The sequence below is a fragment of the Hemibagrus wyckioides genome, linkage group LG01, assembly GCF_019097595.1.
Source record: "Hemibagrus wyckioides isolate EC202008001 linkage group LG01, SWU_Hwy_1.0, whole genome shotgun sequence".
Classification (NCBI taxonomy): Eukaryota; Metazoa; Chordata; class Actinopteri; order Siluriformes; family Bagridae; genus Hemibagrus; species Hemibagrus wyckioides.
The window spans coordinates 27,063,588-27,086,879 of NC_080710.1; the positions used below are offsets into that span (position 1 = coordinate 27,063,588).

Below are 23,292 nucleotides of genomic sequence, written 5' to 3' on the forward strand. Positions count from 1 at the left end.
CAGTATGCAGTTCTGTAAATATACTACTATATATATTGCAAGTAGGTAAACAAGTGTTGATTACACTATTACACGTACATTATACAGTCTATCTATCTATCTATCTATCTATCTATCTATCTATCTATCTATCTATCTATCTATCTATCTATCTATCTATCTATCTATCTATCTATCTATCTATCGATAGACAACAATCTATATTGTTAGATATATAAAGTATACTGGTACATAGCTACATTATTAAATACACTCATATAAATACTCTTAGATATGTAGTATGTTACAATAATTACATTATTATTCATATGTTATACTATTAAGTACCTATAAGACATTATAAGATACTATTTGATATATGGTATATATTTATGAGCTGCATTATTATGATGCTGATGTACTGAATAACATAATATTAGTTGTATCATGCACTTTATTGTATGTGTGGGTTGGGATTTTTTACCCTTAACACAGCATGTTTTTATATATTATTGTTTACTCTCCACTTATAACTATGTCCACTGGCAATAAAAGTTCAACTGAATTTAAAGTAAGCCTGAATCCCAAGGCATGTCACTGAGTCTGAGGTTTGTTTCTGTCTCACCAAACAATGGCTGTTATACATGTCTTAAATGCCTTAAACAGTCGTTACCGCTCGTGATACACGATAATTAGTGATTATTGACTATTCATGTTCACTAATATGAAGAACTATAAAACTTCTGTAACACTAATCTAATTAACCAAATTAATGCCCTGTAGGAATTTACTCAGACTGATTGCCTTGTGAACGATGGTGAAATGGAAGCAGCTGTGCATGCTGGCATTGCGGACAAGGGGGTAAAATGAATACAGTGAACCAATTACCTGTGATTCGGTCATTGGCCCTCATTAACCTCAGCTTGATGCATTTTATGGTGATGAATTGCGAACATTACGTTTACCAGCTGTTGGGAATGCATTGCCTATCTGATGTTTTCTAATCATGAACAGTGACCATCTCATAGCCAAGGTTCTACTTTAAAGCTTTCTGAATGGGTTGGGTCTGTTGGGTACTACAAAGAACCTTAACAGAGGAACAAATAAATCCAAAATGGATTCCTAAACCCTAGAGCACTATATGAGGTTTAAAATAATGGCTATAAACTATAAATAATTCATAAAGACTTGTTTTTTATTTAGGGGGTTCTTGGAACCAGCTCAGCAATGCTCACATATTGTGGAGTTACATAGAGCTTTTAAGGGTTCCCTCAAAGAGATGAGCTAAAGGCTGAAGATATAATAATAATAATAATAATAATAATAATAATAATAATAATAATAATAATAATAATAATAATAATAATGATTACAAAGCACTTTTCATTTTAATAAAAAGTGTTTATATATATAGTTTAGATTCAACCAAAGCAAATCTGTCATTATTTAGACTTATTTATGATGGACATTTTCAGATGCTATTATTAGTAATTAATATTAACTAGATACCAAGAGCCACTCTTAACTGTGCTAATGGACAATTTCCCTGTCACTAAGCATCTATCTATGCTTAAACAATTCTAATACACAAACAAACAAACAAACAAACAAACAAACAACTAAATAAATAAATCCCACAGACAATCATATCACATCCATTGATTTTTAATAATGCTCTTTCTCTATGGAATGGAGTCTAAAGCCATACAATAAATGCAACAACTGAATGGAAACAGAAATTCCATTAAAATAATAAACATGCTCATCATAAAAAATAGCTTTAAAAATTGTATACATTTCTATACATGTTTTTGTTCAATGGATCGTGTCCTTGGGCAGATGAGGGCCAGTTTTTATTGTAGACGGTATATAATAGCATATTCTCTGAAATGTTAAATTTAAAAAAAAAGAAAAGAAAAGTAAAGAAAAAGGCATAATATAGACACGCTGCCCACAATGAGAAATGACTTCTGATGCTGGTAACCATGTTTTGTGTTTTTTTTTGTTATATCAATTTCCTTACATTCTCCGTCACATTATACCGAGATCAGATGCAAGACAGATAGTTAGGACATTGAGAGAAAAATCAAAAACCAACAAAAACAAAAATACAAAACAAAAAACTTTCTAAAGCCATCAAAATTTGCCATACAAAAATAGAGTCCACTATCAATGCTGTGTAACTCGAATCAGTGAATAACTGAGATGTGGTGTAACTGGAGTTTATCATCTATTAAACATGCTGTAAGTGGAATTACATGTGTAGAAACATCTGAATTTCAGATCAGGACTCTCTTCTCACACGGACATATATGCACAAGAAAGAAAGCTGCAATGCAACGCAATGGCACATAAACCTACATAATAAAACACATGACTCCGAACCAGGCAAAAGGATAAACATGGAACAAATGCTAGTCAATTTTGTGATATTTCTCAGGACAGATGTGGCCAATCTACAGATGTGATATGGCAGTACAGTGCTGAAAGTCTTTGGGCTAGTTTTCTGGATTGACTGAAGGGGGATTTGTCATTTCGGCGCAGGTGCAGCACTGGTTCGAGAAACCAACCAAATGTTTGGACATCATTGAATTAATGGGGTGTGAACAGTAGAACATTAAAGTAAACATAATCACCACTGCTGAAAGCTTGCATGGGGACGGCACACCTGAGGCGGTTATTACACAGCACTGTGAGAAGCTGAAGAAAAGAATGAGAATGAGACCGGGGCTGATGAGAAAGATGGCATGATGGCAAGATAGAGAAATGGAGGGAGGACGAAATGAAAAAAAGGGACAAAGAGGGAATTAGAGATGGATAGAGAGAGAGAGATGAGTATGACTGCAAACAGACACATGGCAGTGTTTGCCAGAGGGGAAGCCACAGCAGCCACTGCAGCATCTGCTTTCCTCTGCTGCAGAATGGAAAAATCCAATGGAAGAAACGTGTGTGGTGATGAATGATGATAAATCTTCTTGTCTTACTAACAGCACTGCATTCTCTTTAACATTATAACCCCCCCCCCACACACACAGATTGCCACTTTATTTACATGAATTCTCACACAGACAAAAAAAGACGAATTCATTCAGATATTTAATGAAAACAAAACCGAAATATTCAAGCTGGAACATTACGCATGGAGAACCAAGATTATGCATCGTTTAATGCCACGACAAATCATAATATATTTGTAAAACCACTTTAAAAAGCATATAATCAGCTCTCAGTAGTTCATTTTTATTTTCACTCTATACAAGCAATGTTAAGCTCCGTCCTCTGAACGAATGAATATTTCAAGGTAATCAAATGAAGGCCAGTGAAATGCTGAGCGATTGATAACGCCTGGCCGTGAGAGATTTGTCCATGAGTGCGCGCTGCTTCGCCTCTCACCAGGACCAGTCATACGCCTTCTCTCATTGTCTCTTTAAAAGTTGATTTATTAGTTCTTTTTTTGTTCTTCACCCCCTTTTTTAAGCTCTTCCCACAGTTTCATGTCGTCCTTCCTTCCCCCCGACACTGCAGTGACAAAGCAGCGTTGATTTCCCAGTTGGCACAGCCTGGCAAAAGAAAAGACTTTGCATAGAGCGTGGTTTTGTGACAAATTGAAATGTCTTGTCCAATATTTACATATACTGTAAACGATTTTATCATAAACGTTATTATAGGAAGGGATAGAATGAAATAAATGTTATTATGAAGGAGGAAAAAGGCAGTAGCCTGGCTAATAAGGCATGCTATTTTTTAACTACAGCAGGTTTTATTGACCAAACAATTAGATCTAATTAGTTTGTTATATATTCATTAAGTGAAATCTAAACTCTCCCCATCTGTCACAATGATGGTAATTGGCTCAATCTCTTCGCCGTTCAGTACGCTTGGATTGTTTTCAGGAAGTAAAACTAATATGCATTTTAATCCCATGTGCTTAGACTGAAAATATATAAATATTCATGCATGCAATCATCTTACCTTTAGTTGTCAATGTCAGACACATGGTTCTCTATCTGTAAAATAAAAACTAAAGATTACCAAACAGCAACATATTCTTCTCACATGGAAAAAAGTCAAGCCATCTGCCAGACAAAAAAGAAGTTAGACATCTCCCTTCAGTCCATTTGTTATCAGTGATGACTGTGACCTTGATAGAGGATGACTGTCTGAAGGAACAGTCTGCTTCTGAAAAATATTATCTTCCATTAGTGAGAGAAGTGTTCATACCACTCGTGATTCATTCAGGCTGCCCTTTAAATGGGCTAATAAATATAACAGAGTATGTGGCCTCACTGAACCGCAGATGAACCCCGGGCGAGACAGTCATTATTCCTCTGAAGTAGGTGAGTGAATATGAGATAGACAGAGTCACGTCTCCGAGTTCCTCTGACTTCGCGCAACTTGCTGAAGCTCAATTAACCCAAATAAAGGAGTCTACAAATAACTCTATTAGTGTTTTCAAAGATATCATCTTTAAAAGCTGTGAAATATGTGATATATTAGACACTAAATATGTGCGCATGGCTGCTTTCATGGTTGTATTATCTGTGGCTTCTCTTAGACGCTTAGCCGCTCCCTCCCTTGCACGCTCCCTGGCTCATTTCCTCCGTTTAATGACAGCAAATGTCTGCATCTCAGCAACAGAGCCACCCTATCTGTTTCTCTCTCCATGCAGCTAGACTGCACTTTGCACTCGCTTTTAATTACCGTGTGTGCCAAGTGGCATTGATAGACGTGACACATCTCTGACACGGCCCTCAGATCTACGGTCATGAATAATTCCACTGCATTATGTTTAATAGAGGGGAGGGAGCAAACCCTCGCTGCTGTCACCTGTGACAAGACCTATACTATCTCTCTGACCCCAAAGGAGCTGACCGTACCAGATCAGTGCTACCCTCTTCATCGTAGTCGTCCTCTCCTCCGTCGGTCATCTCTCCAGCCTCTGCATCTAGCGTCCCTTCGCCTGCCTCCTCAGCCGAGTTCTCTGCCGTCTCTGACACGGACTCCTCATGTAGCGAGTCACAGTTATCCTCATATTTCCTCTGAGCCTCTGAGAGCGAGAGAGAGAGAGAGAGGGAGAGAGAGAGAGAGATGCAAAGCATGAGAAAAAGACAATAAGACAAGAGCTGACAGTGGCATGCTGGCACTAAAAGGAGATATCAATCATTCCTGAGATAAAGGAACCTATCTGCAAAACTGCTAATTAGTCTGTAGGGACATGACATATGAAACATTGTTTTGTTGAGACTCGATATCAAAAACCTCTGGGCAACTTTTGAAAAGTCTGATTCCTGGAGCTTGTTCTCTCCACACCATGGACCATATTCATTGTTCAAAAGTTACATCAATCTGTATGCAGAGAAGGTTCTCCATAGTCAGAGTTTACTTAAGTGCAGGTGCTTAACTTGAATTTCTGGGTAGAGCATTCAGATTATTAAAATGTCCCATGTGCATTTCTGAAAATGCCAAAAAATTGCATCAACTTGTTTCAAGACATTTTTCCTTAGTTTCAAGAAAGTTACAAGAGGGCTTAAAATACGATACATATATTATCGATACAGCAATACACAAATGAGAAGAAAGAAAGAATAAACATCTAAAAGTAGTGGACCTTATATACTAATAAATATATTGATCATGACCCAAGACACGAGACATTTCAATTGTAATCGCTGCAACACTAACATTTATTAGCTGCCAGACTATAATACAGCACAGATATGTTTAAGGCTGTTACTTCATACCTACAGAGTGAGGCTTAGGCAGGAATGGAAAAGCAAAGACACGAAAACAACTATTCTTTTCATTGTTTATTTCATATGCTAATGTAGCATGTTGGAAGCACATCTCAATGTGCCAGTGAGACAAAACTGAGGCCATGAAATCAGAATGTGTGCACAGTGTGCTCTAAATCTGTTTTCAAAGAAAATGTGTCCAAAATACAGGATCCAAGCACTCGTTTGCAGTAGTTATGACTAAGTGTAGGTGGAGTTTTTCCATTTTAAGGCAATAATGAACATTTACACCAATGCATGATTAGTACAGTTAATAAATTCATGATATCATGTCAATATATTTACTAGTGACTTTAGATACCATTCAACTATATGTGAGTGTATTTGTATCGTTCAATATGTGTTTCAGGGTGAAATACTGTGTTTACATCAAACTGTCGGACACTTTATCTGGATTTAATTCTGATCCAAAATCCTGCCAGACAAAATGGGCTTTTGGATCTTCTGACCGGGTGGATTTTGTCGTTGCCACATTAAAATTGAATAATCCTCTCCTCCAAAATGGTCCTTCTAATGTACTAGTAGTACATTCATGGTGATTTTTTATTTAGTTCTATGTGCCATCATCATTCAGAGACTTGCTTAGGAATCCAAAAACTTTACCTAAAGTAGAGGTATTCATTTACAAAAAGGTCAAGTTAGATTCAAGTTCAGTGCCTAGGTTTGGATAAGCAGCAAATATGACTAAATGGTAACAGCAATTACCTTTTTAATATTGGTATAATGATTTCTGATTATCAAAATAAAGTTGAAGTGGTTATGTTTTGTTTTGCACTGGTGCATCAAATTACCATTAGTGCCATGGACTCTGAACAGATGTGACATCTGTTTTGAATCTGAAGCGAGATCACTAATTAGTTCACTAATCAGAGCAGTGAGGGTAAATAAAATGAAAAATCCATGAATCTCTGTGAAAACTCTCCTCTTTCTCACCTTATGTCTCTAGCCCTGTAGCTAGTCCCTGGTCTCTGAGCTGCCTTCACCTAAATAATTTACATGAATGATACAGTAGGATCTGCTACAGAAACCACACTGGCTCGGTTTTAGCAAACTAGAGTCGGTAAATTGAAGACAATTTTATTTTAATCTACGTGAGCTTATTGACTCTTCTACAGTATTTAGAACTCAGTACCCAGTTTGGTTTGTTTCTGGCACAGTTTTTAAGAGAGTAAGTCAAATGTAAATTCTAATCAATAGAATTTAACCATTGTAAACACCTCTGTCCCGGGATCCTTAAAACATACTGGCTTGTTACAAGAAAATTGTAAACACATTCGCCCTATAGTGTATTTCTTTCTAAAAATACATTAATATACAGCCACTGTAACAAGTGTACACCTGCTAATTTATGCAAATAAAATTTAGATAGATAGATAGATAGATAGATAGATAGATAGATAGATAGATAGATAGATAGATAGATAGATAGATAGATAGATAGATAGATAGATAGATAGACTTTATTGATGCCATAAATGTAAAATTTTAAGTTTCAAACGGAATGAAGACAAAGTGTGATCTCTGTGGCTCTATAACTGTGGCATTGTTGTTGGAGCAAGAGGGGCTGGTTGGTGTATTCGTGAAACTATTGATCTCCTGGGATTTTCACACAACACTGTCTAGAGTTTTTACAGAATAAATAAATAAATAATAAAAAAACATTGAGAGACCGCTCTGTGGGGGGAAACGCCTTGTTGTTGAAGAGAGGTCAGAGAAAAATAGCCAGATTGGTTCAAGCTGCCATGAAGGACACAGTAACTCATATAATCGTTCTTTACAACCACGGTGAGCAGAAAAGCATCTCAGCATGCACAAAACATCCAACTTTGAGGTGCTACAACAGCAGAATACTACATTGGGCTTCATTCCTGTGAGCCAAGAACAGGAACATGAGGCATATCTTGGGCACAGATTCACTAAACTTGGGCAATTAAAGAAGAAATTAACTGTTTAGCATTTATGGCATATGGCAGATGCCCTTATCCAGATAAAATTACATTTTATCTAATTTTATACAACTGAGCAACTGAGGATTAAGGGCCTTCTCAGGGGCCCAGCATTATCAGCTTGGTGGACCTGGGATTCAAACTCACAGCCTTCCAGTCAGTAGTCCAACAATAAGCTACCACATCCCAGTGCTAAGTTACCACTTTTTCTGCCAGTCTTCAACTGTCCAGTTTGGTTGCCCATGACAGCCACAGATTGCTGTTCTTCTGCTGTTGTAGGCCATCCACACCAACGTTTCATCTGTGCATGCTGAGATGCTTTTCCACGGTTGTAAAAACTAATTATTTGAGTTACTATAGACTTCCTGTCAGCTTAGACCAGTCTGGTCATTCTCCTCTGATCTCTCTTATCAACAAGGTGCTACAGCTTGCAGACTCTCTGTGTACAGGATGTTTGTTTTTTTGCTCCATTCTGTGTAAACTCTAGCAAATGTTGTGTGTGAAATTCCCAGAAGATCAGCGTTTTCTTAAATACTCAAACCAGCTTATCTGGCACCAACATCAATGCCACAGTTAAAGATCAGAATTTTTCTTTATTCTGATGTTTGAAGTGAACATTAACTGAAGCTCTTATCTAGTATCTGCACGACTCTATGCTTTGCACTGCTGCCACATGTTTGAGTGATTATATAACTGCATGACTGTGCAGGTGTACCGGTGTTCTTATTAAAGTGGACAGTGAGTACACACATATTTTACCAAAACAACTCTGTGAATATTTGAACAAACTGTTATGTAAGATTCCTCCATAGATGCTCTGGATTTCTGGATGTATATGAGCTCAAGTTCTCTCTCTGTCCTGTCATATATCCCCTGCTTTTGGCTCTTTATATATATAAAAAAAGTCCCTCTTATATCACCATGTTGTCACATAAGCTCCATTATGACAGAGCACTCAGGCCTGATATCTCCTAGCCTGTCAGAGAGATTGATTGTTTGTATATGATCTTCATTTACTCCCCTCTTCCCTGAGCAACTCCTGTTTGTTTCTGGCAGGTCCCCACCTCCCCTTCTCACCCGCCTCGGCTCTGTGCTGCTTCTCTATCTTCTCCAGGCGGCCCAGGAGAGAGTCGATCTTCAGCTTGATCTGAGTCAGCTCACGCTTGATTGTCTGAAGTTGATCTGTCTTCACTGCACAAGCAAAGAAAACACAAGCACCACAAAACGTATCATATCATGTGATAAAAATCTGGCTATAGCATGATATAACTTTTTTTTTTTTTCATTAATTCATCAATTCATTTATTTCAGGTTTCCTAAACAGCACACATGCAGAAAATGTTCCTCCATTCAATTTATATTATTGTACCATTTTCTTTTAATCTCTGGTTGCACACCTTAATCACAACTGGCCTGACTAAGGAATAAAAAAAATCTTCAAGAAAAAAAAAGCAAGCTATCAAATTCAGAGTAATATTCCTGACATTGTCCTCTAGGAACAGATTCCGCACTGAAACAGGTCATATTTGATTAGCACAATGGTTTTTACACAATACAGTCTGCTTGACCTTATCGATTGTGAAGAGGTAAAGACTATATAAATGTTGTTCTTCAGATCTGGCAATATTGATTGTGATTTTTATAAATCTACTCCCTGAGTGGGGCCTGAATTGAGGGCTATAACCCTTTAGACACCTGGATCGATGAAAAGCCGTAATTTAAAAGCATACTGAAGAGCTAACTAAAGCAAAGTCCTAAAAGACGACTTGGTTTTCATTCAGCAGTGGGAAGAAAATTGGCCAGCAGTTTTCTTTTTGTCAGTTATTGATTACTGGGTTATGAAAGCACATGCTATATTGTTTTATTAAAGATCTAGAGTACATCATACTCTAGATTTTGTTACTGGGGAAGTAGGCAGGTGATATTTAGGGCATTCTCTGCGTTTACTTTTACTTTTGCCCTTACTGCCTTGTATACAGTAAGTCCTTGAATTACTGTATTAAAAAGTTTGTACTCTGGCTCCATGATAATGATATACTTAGACTACTATAGACTGCTCTTGCACTTGCATGACAAATCCTTACAGATTTAGCAGATGACTTCACTTTCAGATGTTTGCATGTTCTCCAGGTTGTTCTGGATAACAGGCTCTACCGTTTGACCTGATGTTTATATAAATGTAAATGCCAGGAAGTGCACCGTGTTTCTACAAAGCGGCACGGTGGCATTTATCTACTGGGATTAATCCTCGTAGACTGTACAGACATTCATGGGAAGGACTTGGAACAAAAAAAAAGAGGTAAAGAATTTCACATGGCCCCCTTTGTCCAAAAATACCACAGAGGATATCAACTAGTACTATGGCATAAGATGAAGTAGTATCACCTGCTTTCACACAAACAGCTATCAAAAACAATGTGCTAAAGGTTAAACAATTATTCAAATATCCCATTTTTTGTTTATTTCATTAATTTCTATCTTTCTCGCCAGCTGACAAATCAACGGACACTGTTGGATTACAATCACCTTGTTTTGGAAGCTGCATCTTGTTTTCTCTGCTTTTGCACATTCTCGCTAACATTGTTTCTTTTACACACGTCACAGGATAAAGGAAATTTGATGGCTGAACCAATCTTAGGACTCTGAGTAGTGGTGTCTTTAATGGAATGAGAAAAAACAAAACAAAAATAAAAGCAAAATAACAACAGCAAAAAAAAAACAAAAAAACAAACACAGGGCTGGCATGCACACTCAAAGTATGGGCTGAGTCACTGGCTATCTTCAAATGAAGAATAAAGACCTACCTCTTCACTAAGCACTTGAATTAGAGCGTAATTTCACTTAATTAAAGAAACAAAACAAACAAACTTGAACTGGTTGTTTTTTTGGCTGTACTAACTCACCTCTTTTCAGCCTTTTAGCTTAATCCCTGACCTATTCAACTAGCATGAGTATAAGTTGTTGATGGATGACTACAAGGCACTTTTGGACATTAAACAGCAGATATTTACCCATTACAGTCCAGCTAGAAGACCAAAGTTATATTCTTCACCTACAGTCTTATGCATACTGTCTTTTCTTGTTAGATTCAAGGTGATTACTTAACAGTACATCTACAGCAGTTCCTGAATAACTGAACTTTAAGAGATTTAGGTTTACATGTTGTGACAGCGTAGCCCACGCCGCTGCCCACATGCAGCTTAAACACGCTTCTTGCACAGCTACCACCCGGGTGCTGAAAAGACAGCTCCACTTCAGCATGCCTATTGTTATGGAAAGTGAGAAGGCACGTGGCTGCAGGGCAGGGAGGGGCAGAAGCACCCAAGGTGGGCAGCCAATCAGAAAGGAGGCGATCACTCACCCTCTAGCAAAAGCAGGCAGAGTAGTAAGAGGTGCAGCACACACACTAAGATAAGCCAGATGCTTTTGCAGTAATAACTGCTTAATGCCTCCCTCTCTATTCCAGAGCCTACTGAATACAGTGAGGACGATGCTCCCTCAACCTACCAGGTCCTGCCTTGTCACTACTCAGCTCTGCCTGGAAACCACAACCACAAAGCACACTGATTCACCACACTCCTCACCTTGCCCTTAATAAAAGAGCACTTTTTCTTTACCCTGGCCTCCTGTGTGTCTGTGTTCAGCCCATTGCAGCTGCGAGTCACTACAATCGCCACAGTATGTAGTGTCGAACGCTCAGAATTCAAACCCAGTGCTAATCTGATCATTTAATCTCTTAAAAACAGCCACATATCAGACTGCTTATGTTCCAGAGCTGTGTTTAAATGTGATTTGTCTTGCTTTTTGGAAATCCTCAAATCCTTTTAGCAGACAGGTGTGAGAAACAAAAATCCACCTTGCCTAAAAGCAGACAGTTTTGTTTGCTTGTCTGGTCATGTACATCATAACAACTTAACAAAACTGTTTCAATATTTGACTACTTCATTGCAATTTTTATTTTTTTTTCAGTTATGCCAGGGTGGACTGATAAGGATTGAAGCAGCCCTCATCAGCTAAAAACAGGCTGGTGTATCTGTCTACAGATGTCAGCTTAGTATCAAGTGTCAGCTTTTATCCCCCGCGACTCAGTGCACATAAGTAGCTTGGAATGAACAGATTAATATATTGTTAAAAAAAATCTGTATATAAATGTACATATGGTCATGCCTCTGCCTCCGCCAGGAGGTGAAAAGATGACAGTGATCATACGTAGGAGTGCAGGGAGTATCGCTGGAACAGAGCAGAAATACGCCTTTGATGCTACATCAGTGTCAGACACGGAAATGGCCTGTGACATCCTTCAGAAGTAGTCAGTGTCATCTGGATGATCTGAGAGAGAGAAGATGCTCTGCTATCAACCCCAGACCTGCGAGACATGAGGCTGCGTGGGGAATTTCTTAGAGAATCTTGTCACTCATAGTCACTATTCCACATCTGTCCTAGAGAGCAGCAAAGCGTATATATTTAAACACACATGCTCATGTGGGTATTACCGTTTTACTCATCCTTCACTCTGTTCCAAGTGCTTTAATATTTTTCATTGTGAATTTGAGAAATGCTTCTGTCTTGCACGGCATGTAAATCCCAGACTAGTTTGCATGTGCCTCCGTTCACTCAGTACAGTACATTATGTCTGAGGAGCAGTTCTGGAGCTGAATCCACAAATAAATCTCATATAAAATTTGCAAAGCCCAGGAATCTGTGAAGGCCCTTAATGGTTTTAGAAGGTGGCCATTAAGTAACAGCACTTACTTTGATTTCACCCATGAACACTCTGTCTTGCTAATGTAACATGAAGTGTGCAATTCATTTAATGATTTTTATCCTGAAAGCATATACATCATGGGGGAAACATGGCCTTTTATTTATTTAAAAAAATAGACCAAAGAACCGCTGTTAAGCCATATTTTATATTTGAAGCATTTTTTTTTTTACCAGGAACAGCTGAAGTATGTTTTGCTTCTTCAGTCGCATAAAGACGTAATAAATGGAGGAAAAGTATAAAGAAACTAAGTATTAGTTTGTGGCATTTATATTCTACTGAAACTGAATCCTTGTACTTAATAGAATTTCTATTAAAAAACATGCTTTTACCTTTTTATTTAGACCTTCAATGTAACTCATTACAAATCTCTCAACAAAGGTCTCTCTTTTTCTCTCATCTGGTCAATGGGTGTATGCTGTACATCAATCAGACAGGCTCCTGTGCATTTTAATTAGATTTTTACTTTAAAGCACCTAATCAAGTGTCAATGTATGAAGAGCTATCAATAATTATGCCATCAATTCATCATCTGAGGTAGACTCTTAATACAACACAGTGCAGTTAGCACTACAGCTATGTGCGTGTGTTTGAAGATGGATAAGCCACTACACTGCAGTATAGACCCTGAACTTGGACACCAGTCCATCACCGGACACCTTACACACCACGATAACATGCTCAGTCACACCTCAGAGCAATTCAGAAATGTTTATTTATAAGCATCTTTTGGAAATAAATTTTTTTTAACAACAAAAGCAAAGAAATTGTTTGGTGAGAAGTATTCCTTAGTTTAAAAAGACACGCTAGTGAGGGAATGACTGTTTATAGATGCTATAATGTATGTAATAACAAGCAACTTGACTCATAAAACATTCCACAACAATAAAAATAACCCTAAATAGTTATAAAGCATGCCGTGTTCTTTGGTGAATTGTTGCCAAAATCACTGTGTTATAAGTTGAATGTCTTCTGTCCTAGCTCTGTGTTGTTGTTTCTGTGTTTGTATGTTGTATGTTTATGCAGCACCAGGGTCCTGGTTTCATTTCACTATGTACTGCGTCAGCTATATGTGGTTGAAATGACAATAAAAGCTTCTTGACTTGACTTGAATCGAGGTGGTAGTGTAACTCTGCTTCATGTCAGGCTTTATACACCACCCTGTGTTAATTATTTCAGTTGTTGTTCTTTTAGCTGCTCCCGGTTCGGGGTCGCCACAGCTGATCATTTGGTCTACATATTTTGATTTGGCACAGGTTTTACCCGGCTGCCCTCCCTGATGCAACCCTCCTATTTTATCCAGGCTTGGGACCGGCACTGAGAGGTTTGCTCTTTGCCCAGGAATCGTACCCGGGCTGCGTCAATAAAACTCTTAATTAATTCAGTAAATACTTATTTTCCCTATACATTTAAACATTACATTAGAATGAATGTGTAGCTATAGCTAAGCTATTTTATGCTCGTGAGAACTTTTGGTGCAGTTTTGCTGAAGCTCAGCATTCATTCAGACAGAAAAGAGCAGCAGTATCAACAGTCTACCGTCCACAGACCGCCTCGGCATCAGGCAAGGACACACATTTTAACTCTACACAGGCGAGTATGAGTCCATCAATGAATATAAAGATGCTTTCAAGGATATAGGTATTGATGACAGATATCGCTTTCATAAAAAGGGTTTTAGTTTGGCAAAATCTGGACATCAGAGGAAGCCATTTACTACAGTATGTCTACAATAACCTTCACCTTGCAAACGAAAGCAAACCATTTGGCTTTTTTTTTTTTTAAATGCCAATAAAGCAGATTTCAGTCAAATGTCCCTACAAGCTTATTAAATGTTCAACTTTTGCAAATCAGTGTAGATAACAGAAACATCAGAAACACCACAGTCCAGGGCCACAGAGGACGCAATGTTGTATGATAAGAAAAAGATTGTTTTCTCCTGTATTCAGGTCTAGTGCCTTTGTTTATGAATTCAAAAGAAGTGCAGATTCAGTGATAATAAACAGAGTAATCTCTCAGCGTTTCATCTCCATTTCAGTCTGGAATTCATCTCCATAAAAAAATAAAAAAATAAAAATAAGTAAAAAAAAAATCAAAGGTCCCTGCACCGAGAAGAAATTTCAGTACTAATTTTAGATTTCTTTAATGCCCCCATGGCCACTGCAGAGAATAATCTTCAGTGTGAGTCAGATTGTGAGCTACTCTCACGGACACAGATGTAAGCTCGGGAGAGATAAAGATAAAAGCAAACAATGTGCGTTTTGTGCATGTAGCCGCGGTTATTTTTTTTTCCACTCTTGAATTGCTTCGATTCAAGCCGAGCCCTGGAGAAGTCACTATACACAGAGCTCAGAGTCGAACACAAAAGTAATCTTCGGGCTTAACTTCCAGATGAAGAGAGAGTACCGCCCAGCCCGCTTAGCTCATATGGGCTGGAGATGAGAATCTAAAATGGTGCGATTGAATGTAAATTACAGGCATATGAAATGTGGCGTGCTCTGCCTCCCATGAATCACTGATGGGAAATGCGGCACAGCCAATTCCGAATCAAAGTGACAATTTCAGCCAAGAGGCGGCTGATGACATCGACAGACATGCATTTGCCCCTTTGAGGGAAATCAATACATAACTCCAATGACATGAATAAAGAAATCCATTTTCCTTTTTAGCTATTTGCATATTATAAGAGAGAGAGAGAGAGAGGGAGAGAGACTCCATGACCTGTACCACCTAGCCTGTTCCATTCCTAATATACTATGTAGCAATAATAAATAAACTTGCAGTAAAGCTGGCATTGCAAAAGAACAGTAATTAGGCACACGTTAATACCAGCACAGCTTGAGTCACTGCAGCATTGCAAATCTACCTTGGCTTTCCCCAGAACAATAAAAATGCACAAATATTGACTCCTTTCCTCTGGTTTTGATGACCTATTTAGTGAACGTATCCACATTTTTTAATACAGCTCTTGGACTGTGCCCAAATGATGTTATTAAAATAACGCCCAAAGGTCTTATTTCAGAAGCTGCTATTGCTGCTTAAATAAATGCTGCTTATTATGGTGGAATGGTGGTTCAAAGATTTGAACTTGGACTGCAAATTATGTTTCGGTCTCTGCAGTGCAGAGGCTCGTTTCCGCCATCTGGACTTACGCTTGAGGCCGGAGGAAAAGGAGGAGGAGGAGGACGAGGGTGGCCGTGAGGATGAAGAGGTGGAGGTTTTGATGGAGAAGGAAGTCTTTCCTCTCCGCGTTGACGGCACCACGACACGCGAACGTTTCAGAGGGATGACGGCCCGTGGAGGCGGGGCCACCCGTCCGTGATAGTCAAAGAGCCTGAGACAGAAAAAAAGTGATATTACAGCTCATATGCGGGGCAGGAATTTAGTAATTTCCCTCTCTGACACATACTATTCAACTCATTAAATAGATATTGATGTCTTTATGAGCTGAACCGGCTTTGCTGAATCTATGCAGGGATTATGCAAGCTCGAGATTGGATGCAGATTTGATTTCATATCGAAACAGCATGTAGATGTCACTGCATCGTACTGTTTTATCCAGATAAGCGTCAGCTCTGTGATTTGACAGTTTCTGAATACGTAAGCCCTGCTGTAGATTTCACAATTAATCTTTGATGGCTCAATAACAGAGCTTTCCTGAACAAGGCTTCTCGACAAATCTCCCTATGTGACTTGAAATAAATCATTGTATTTTTGAGAAATGTCTAGATGCTCTGTCTGCACGCTATTCGCATATCGTCAGTAGATCTGTATTCATGGCAGTGGTGTAGTTTTCAAGAATCTTCAAATGAAAGAGGAGAGAACAGAGACACAGGGAAATGTCAGACTGAGCTATGTGCTCTACACACACACTCACACACACTTGTGCTTTCTCTGCACACTGTTTCTCGGCCTGGCTGACATTTAGCAAAATGTCTCCACTGATAAAGGCCTTGATCATAAGCAGGGGAATTAGAGGGGGGAAAAAACACACACGCTGTCTTTAAGTATAAGGATATGCTCTATTCGGTCAATTCTAATGGATTTTTACACAAAATTTGCTTTGATTTGATTTTTTTTTTTTTTTTTGTCCAAGAACAAATATGAGGATGAGTGAGCCCGAAGCCAGTGGAACACTCTGTAAATGCCAACACTAAGTGCTTTGCTGTTTTTTTTCCCTTCTTCGTTTTCTTGACCTATAACCTTTGTTAAAGGCCATGCGATTTACATTCTGCACTGATGCATCTAAGGAGAATAAGCCATTAGCTGTTTCAGATGCTTAAAGTTATTAGTTAGAGTTGCTCAAAGACAGCCATGTTCTAACATGGAGAAACAGCAAAATTGAATACATACCGATTATAGAAATCCTCACGGTAGTAGTCATAGTCAAATTCATATCCACTGAAAAAACACACACATACAAAATAAATGAATGTATAGTCTGCTAATTTGCATATCCAGAACCATATAACTATACTGACTGGTCTTTCACCTTTACATACAGATTTATACTGTATGTGGATTAAAGATTTATGTGAAATTAAAAAAATAAAGGCAATTTGTCGGTCTCAACCCGAGGCTGTGTAATGTGATTCCTAGCCAGAGGATGACTTTATGTGTTAATAAAAGTTCATCTATACATAAAGATAACAAAACAAACAAAGAAATATTATGGGATGGTTTCACTATCCAATCTTCTGTACAAGATATCACTAAGGCAATAATATAAATTAATTCCAGTGAACGAATTATAAATGATAGTCACTTAAAATTAAACGTAATTATATATTAAGTAATAATAATAATAATAATTCGGCTGATTAATTGTCATACAAATAACCACAATTATCGACTAAATGTCTTTTCTGGTGTCTGTTGACTTTTACAAGCAGCTCAATGGTGGATTAATGGAATTTTTGAAATTGTAGTCATATTTACTTAAATATAGATCAAATAAAAAATAAAATTTTTATAAAAAATTTATTTAAAAAAACACACACACTTTTTTTTTTTTTTTAAAGTTGTCTCATTTTTTAATGAAAAAATTAACTTCACAAATGGTAGTGTTGCTTAAGTTACAAATATTTCCTAAACCAACTGTAGTTTAATTGAAAAATAGATCTTAAAAATTAGACTTTACTTTTGCTGGTTATTTGCAGTACCATATACGGTATATAAAAATACTCATAGTATATAAAAAAAAAATCCAATTTCCTACTAAATGTATAAAACGTACAGCTCTGTTATGCTCTAAGACATTTCTATCCTAATGGGAGTGGTCTATTTTAGGATGACTCCGCCCCATCACTTAATGGTTTGGTGAGAATGAGAATAATGTAAATGTTACATAATGGCTTTTACACTTATCAGATCTCTGTCCCACATACAGGAGATTTTGGAGTGGTGTGTTAGACAGTCTAGCTGTCTAGCACTGTCATCCAAACACTGACTAAAAAAAAGTCTTTTGAAAGAATGGTGTTCATCTAAAAAAATATATATCTTTTGAAAGAATGGTATTCATCGGTCTAGTAAAGTTCCAGAGACTTATAGCAGATGAAATAAGGTTGTATTAAAAGCCTTGAAGGAACACATTATATTAGACTTTCCTTTAAATTTCAGCTCATATACAAAACTCTTTCTGTAAAAGAGTCTATTTGAAAGCAAGACAAAAACATGATCCCGAACTTGAGTTTCACATGTTCATCTTGTGTCTGTTTGGGATTCCTTTGTATTCTCTGATTTTTCTCCCACATGCCTGTAGGTGGATTGGCTTCTTTAATTTGTTCATAAATATGAATGAGTAAGTGAATAACTGTGCATGGTGCCCTGTGATGGACTGTTGTACCATTCTAATGCTCCTGAGATCTAGGCTCTGAATAGCCTGTGACCAGGATAAAGCAGGTACTAAAGCATGAATGAACCAGGTGTTTAATTATGGTGATTTTGGGGGAAAAAACATTACTTGAGAGAGAGGCAGTGGTGTCTCTTTGGCCAAGGTTCTGCACCAGCAGTAAGAAGCCTGAATCCAAGAACTGCCAGAAATGTATTTTCCTCGAGCCAAAACCTTAACCCTTGAGCTGTATGGCTAAATCTAATTTAGTCTCACAAGAAAAGAGTTTCTGCCAAGTGAGTAAATATAAAAGAGAATCTCAGAGACCAGAATGGATGTTTTGTCAAAGAGGGTTTTTTTTAGTGTGTCCAGATTTAACTTCTACATGTTTTCTGTTTATTTTTAAAGAAAGCATTTTTTCTCACTTTAGTCTTTGATCACTTGTACTTGGGAAAGGGCAAGCTATCTACAAAACAATTTTCCTGTGTTTACTTAAAGCTCTGTTTCTCCCCAGATGCATTAAACTACGACAAAACCGACACCCTGGGTGTCAATTGGCTTGCTGGTCACGCTCAGTGGTCAGTGTGAGAGGAGCAGACTGAGGGCTAGGGATTGACACTATATGTGAGCTATGTGGCAGAGTGGAGCTCAGATTGCTTTCCAGCCCGCTAATCCTGGCCAGGTCACCATGGCCACAGTCTCTTATAGAATGAGCTCCACACACACACACACACACACACAGACACACGCACACTTACTTCCCATGCATCATTATTATTCAGCCAAATGTGGCTCTCCATCCTCCAAATGATTTATTATATTTAATTAAAAAATAAAATTGCCGTTTAAAACCAATTTTGATGGTCTTGTCATTCTCCGGTTTTATTTTCCTAATTAACAGAACTCACATAATGGATATTTGGAAATGTACTGTTAAAATGCAAATCAAGTCGTAATGAATTTGTCATATCAAAAACCAAATGAGAGGGAAAAAAAAAACAAACAAGAATATAATGATAGCTAATGGAAAAGCTACCGCTACAATGAGAAGGAGGGGAGATACAAAGCAGTGAAAGGGCTCAGAGAGAAGAGAAATAATAGTATTGCAGGATATCTGCAAATGCATGCCTCATTACTTCCATGTCCCTTTTTCAACGTAGACAACAAAGCTTTCTATCTGCTTTTTTGGAAACCAGGAATCTAAATTTAATCAATGCCTGGGTCATATTTCTGGAGCACTTGCATTGGCTCTCACCTTCTGCTGTTGTGGATGGTTCGTGGATTCTGTAAGGATTTGCACTTCCTCCCAGTCTCACCTTTCCCAACAGGGAATAATTTCATCTGGATACTGTAGGTTTGTACAGTCATGGTGCCGGCGCAATCATAAGATAGTCCTGGGCTCATCCTAGAGCTATTCTCATAGTCTATAGCCTCAGAATTATTCTTATACTGTGCATACTTTAACTCCTTTTACCAGAGGCAAAAAAAGAAATTTGCACCTGTTTGGCTGTGTCCATGTTCAGCATTGAATGTCTCCACAGGGGTGATTAATGTCTCATACGAAAGGTGACACTCAGGAATTTGTAGTTTTTCTCTTTTGTTAAAAACATTATCGAAATAAAATTTATATTAAAAATGCATTGCGTCCTCAACAGCAGAAAAAATGGTTTGTCCTCTGCCTGCCTTGATGCAAATATAGCAGTATTATACTTTTATCCGTTATCAGTTGTATAACATTTCTATGATCTCGTTTTTTTTACATTCAAGCAAAACAGTATATAACTTGCAATCTGTCTGAAGAATCCAAGTACAAGGTTGTCTATTTGTGGTTTGATATCTCTACAGTGAATCTATAACGTCTGTCTCGTCCTTTGTACCTGAACTGCAGGGACATATCTCTTCTCATCCAACAATTTGTTAGTGTTGCATGACAACACACACTCAGAGAACAACGTTCCCTTCTCACTCTGATCAGGGTAAAACTTTAAGCGAAGTTTTCCACAGTAATCTCTTCACACGGTACCGTGACTCAAATGCAGCTTCAGCAAATGTGAGAATAGATTGTTGTAGATAATCATGCAACGAAGCAAGACAAAGACGCACAGCTTCGGTATTATCTGATTCTGATGTGTAACAAAAAGTGCTGACTAGTTTTACTCCCTTATCTCGATCTGCGATGCTAATCTGCCCTTCTCGCGGATACATGCCAGTTTTCAAAGTCAAACATTTATGGATGACATCATATACTAATGCAGCAGATCATGCTATTGAATATTTACTCAGATAAATGACGATGGCTACTGGGAAAAGTTCTATACAAACAAAACGTGTATCAATTAGACCTGTGCAAACTAATTGAACTGAATGAATCATAGCAATGTTAAATTAGGTCTGATCAAACGTCAGAGCTTAAAGAGAAATGTAAAAACAAGGACGCTTTAAACCATTAATATTAGCCATAATTTCACCTGTATGTTACTTAAAAACAAGCTTTCAAAATATGAAGAAAGTTAAACAAAAGATAAAACATGATTTATTAGGACCTTCCAGAAGACGTAACGCAAAAATACAGATAAACTTTGATTCATAAGGAGCCTTTTACAAGTCGATTTAAAAGAAGTAAAAAAATAAAGACAACTGATAAAATTTGAGCTATGAGGCAGAAGAACAAAGTATTGTCTTTAAGACAAAAAGAAACACTTACGTGTACACAGCAGATAGGGGTCTTTTAGAGCCAGCTTTGGGCCTGTACGGTTTGGGCTCTCCAGCCATGTTGATATCTGAAGAGATAGAGACAGAAGAGAGTTACAGCATGATTACACACTTACATCCTTCTCAAACCTTATCACTCCAATCAACAGCTAAACAAACTCTCCAGCTTCTTGCACTGGTGCAATGATTACACAGCCTAGCTCTCTGAATGACCCCTTATCTAGCAGAGCAAGTAATGAAAAAAGAAGCACTTTTGTGATTTGTGATGAAAACCATGGAGTCAAATTTAGGATTTTACCAGCATGGAAAAGTAAACATTGCAAAGACAACGCATCAACTGCAATCATATACAAGAAGATGCGGATGCTGTAGTACTTTTCCGATTCACACATTCATTTGCAATTCCATCTTCTTTCTTTCTTCTTTTTTTTTTTTTAACTTTGAGTAGGATTATTCAATTCAATTTCAATTCAATTTTATTTCTATAGTGCTTTTACACAATGGATACTGACACAAACAGAAATATATGAATTCAGGATGGAAATTTAAATGTATCCCCTTTATTTCTGTCCCTAATGAGCAAGCCAGAGGCGATGATGACATAGAAAAACCCTCTGAGACGATCCGAGGAAGAAACCTTGAGACTCAAAATGGAACCCATCCTCATCTGGAAGAGTGACACCGGATAGAGGGATGATAAAATAGCAAATAAAAAAAAAACTCAAGAAGAAAACTTACATCATCCACGTGCCTGCTCACTCACAACAACGACACAACACAGCAACACAGGTATGTCATTTACATGTGTGCGTTAATTTGCCATGTCGTTTAATAGGTCATTAGATTTTATTAGAATCTGACATTACTGGATTAGATCTGACATTACACGTGACTACAGTGATGAACAACAGGCTGACACTAGAATTCGTCCGAACTACTTCGTGCCTTTAACAGCAATAGGGCATTTAAATAACTGACATACATGAAGATTATCTTCTATTAATGGCGTAATTATTTCATCCCGAAAAATTACAATATCAAGTGATTTTTTTTTACATTCTCACTTTTGACAAGCAGCACATGCTCTGAAGTCATAAGATGCTGTACATTTGTTTTGAACTCAAAGCGAAGAATATTTCTCGTCTCAACATCTTTAAAGTTTGTTCTCATTGTAGAGTTTTTCTTTTGAACAAGTCATGCTGTCAGATTATTAATGAGACCCGAGAAGATGAAGAATGAAACGTCAATCTCCATCTACTACAGAAGTTTATTGTGGCGCGTTTTATTAAAAAGAGTCTCCGAATAAGGCCATTTTATCCACCAGCTCCCCTACAAGATTTTTTCACGTGCTTGATATGAAGTACTACGCCGAGTCCACATAAAGAACACAATCCGCCAGTTGATGGGAGATCGTAGAGCCATTCTCCAATCCTAAGAAACCACACAGTGCAGAGAAATAGGATTATCCTAACTATGTCCATGTCACACTCTCTTAATACTTATAACATTTATTTATATCTGTAACTGGAAAAAAAAAATACATGACATAATTGAAGTGACAATAACGGAGCGAGTGTCATCGTCGTACTGTGACCGTTATGTGACATTATGTCGGTTTTCGCTGGTGCTGTTCTGGTTCTGCCTTAACACACGAAGCAGCTCTAAACAGCTCAGAATAACACTGTAATCCCGTTAGTCATGTTGATCTGTTCGGTGATGATTAATGCCACATCATTTCATATCCAGTGAAATGGAATGTGCTGATGTGGGTGTGCAGCATATCCCACATAATGCAATATGCTGTAAATAAGACCACAAAATCCTTGCATCCTACTGTCTAAAGAAAAGTTCTGGCTGAAGTCGAACAGAACAGTAATCAGTAGAAGTGGAAGGAAAGGTTGCACACGCACACATTTCCCAGAGTTGAATCCCTGAGTGCTTGTCCACTAAACCCTGTTGGCGAGCATCTGGCTGAAGTCCAGCTTTAAGCAAGTTTGACTGTGCTGTCAGAAGCAGCAGCAGTGTGTATCATGTACTAGGCTCAGAAGAGCAGAGGTATCCATCAAGGTAGAGAGCTGAAAAAGAGACATGGCAAGAGATAGAAAAGATACTGTCTGTGTGTGTGTGTGAGAGAGAGAAACAAAGAGCGGAAATGCAACAAGAGAGAATCCAGACAGACAGACAGACAGACAGACTGCATGATTGAGCGCAAGGCTAGGTGACGTCTCAGCACCTTACTTATACTTTAGCTAGCTCATTGCTATTGCAGCC

The 23,292-nt window shown here is 37.9% G+C and overlaps 1 protein-coding gene across 4 annotated transcripts in view; it reads right to left on the reverse strand.

The window, feature by feature from the left end:
* Positions 1-1,628: 1,628 nt before the first annotated feature.
* Positions 1,629-23,292, reverse strand: part of LOC131359921 (RNA-binding Raly-like protein) — a 171,957-nt gene continuing 150,293 nt past the window's right edge. For 3 of the 4 annotated variants that reach the window (XM_058400071.1, XM_058400078.1, XM_058400095.1), the window contains 7 exons: positions 21,014-21,089; positions 16,833-16,880; positions 15,632-15,813; positions 8,795-8,908; positions 4,857-5,026; positions 3,952-3,986; positions 1,629-3,539 (listed from right to left, as the gene is read on the reverse strand). In XM_058400071.1, the coding sequence (XP_058256054.1) occupies positions 3,954-3,986; positions 4,857-5,026; positions 8,795-8,908; positions 15,632-15,813; positions 16,833-16,880; positions 21,014-21,089 (623 nt within the window). In that variant the 3' untranslated portion in view covers positions 1,629-3,539; positions 3,952-3,953. The remainder of the gene's footprint in view (positions 3,540-3,951; positions 3,987-4,856; positions 5,027-8,794; positions 8,909-15,631; positions 15,814-16,832; positions 16,881-21,013; positions 21,090-23,292) is intronic. The other variant, XM_058400087.1, reaches the window with a different exon arrangement.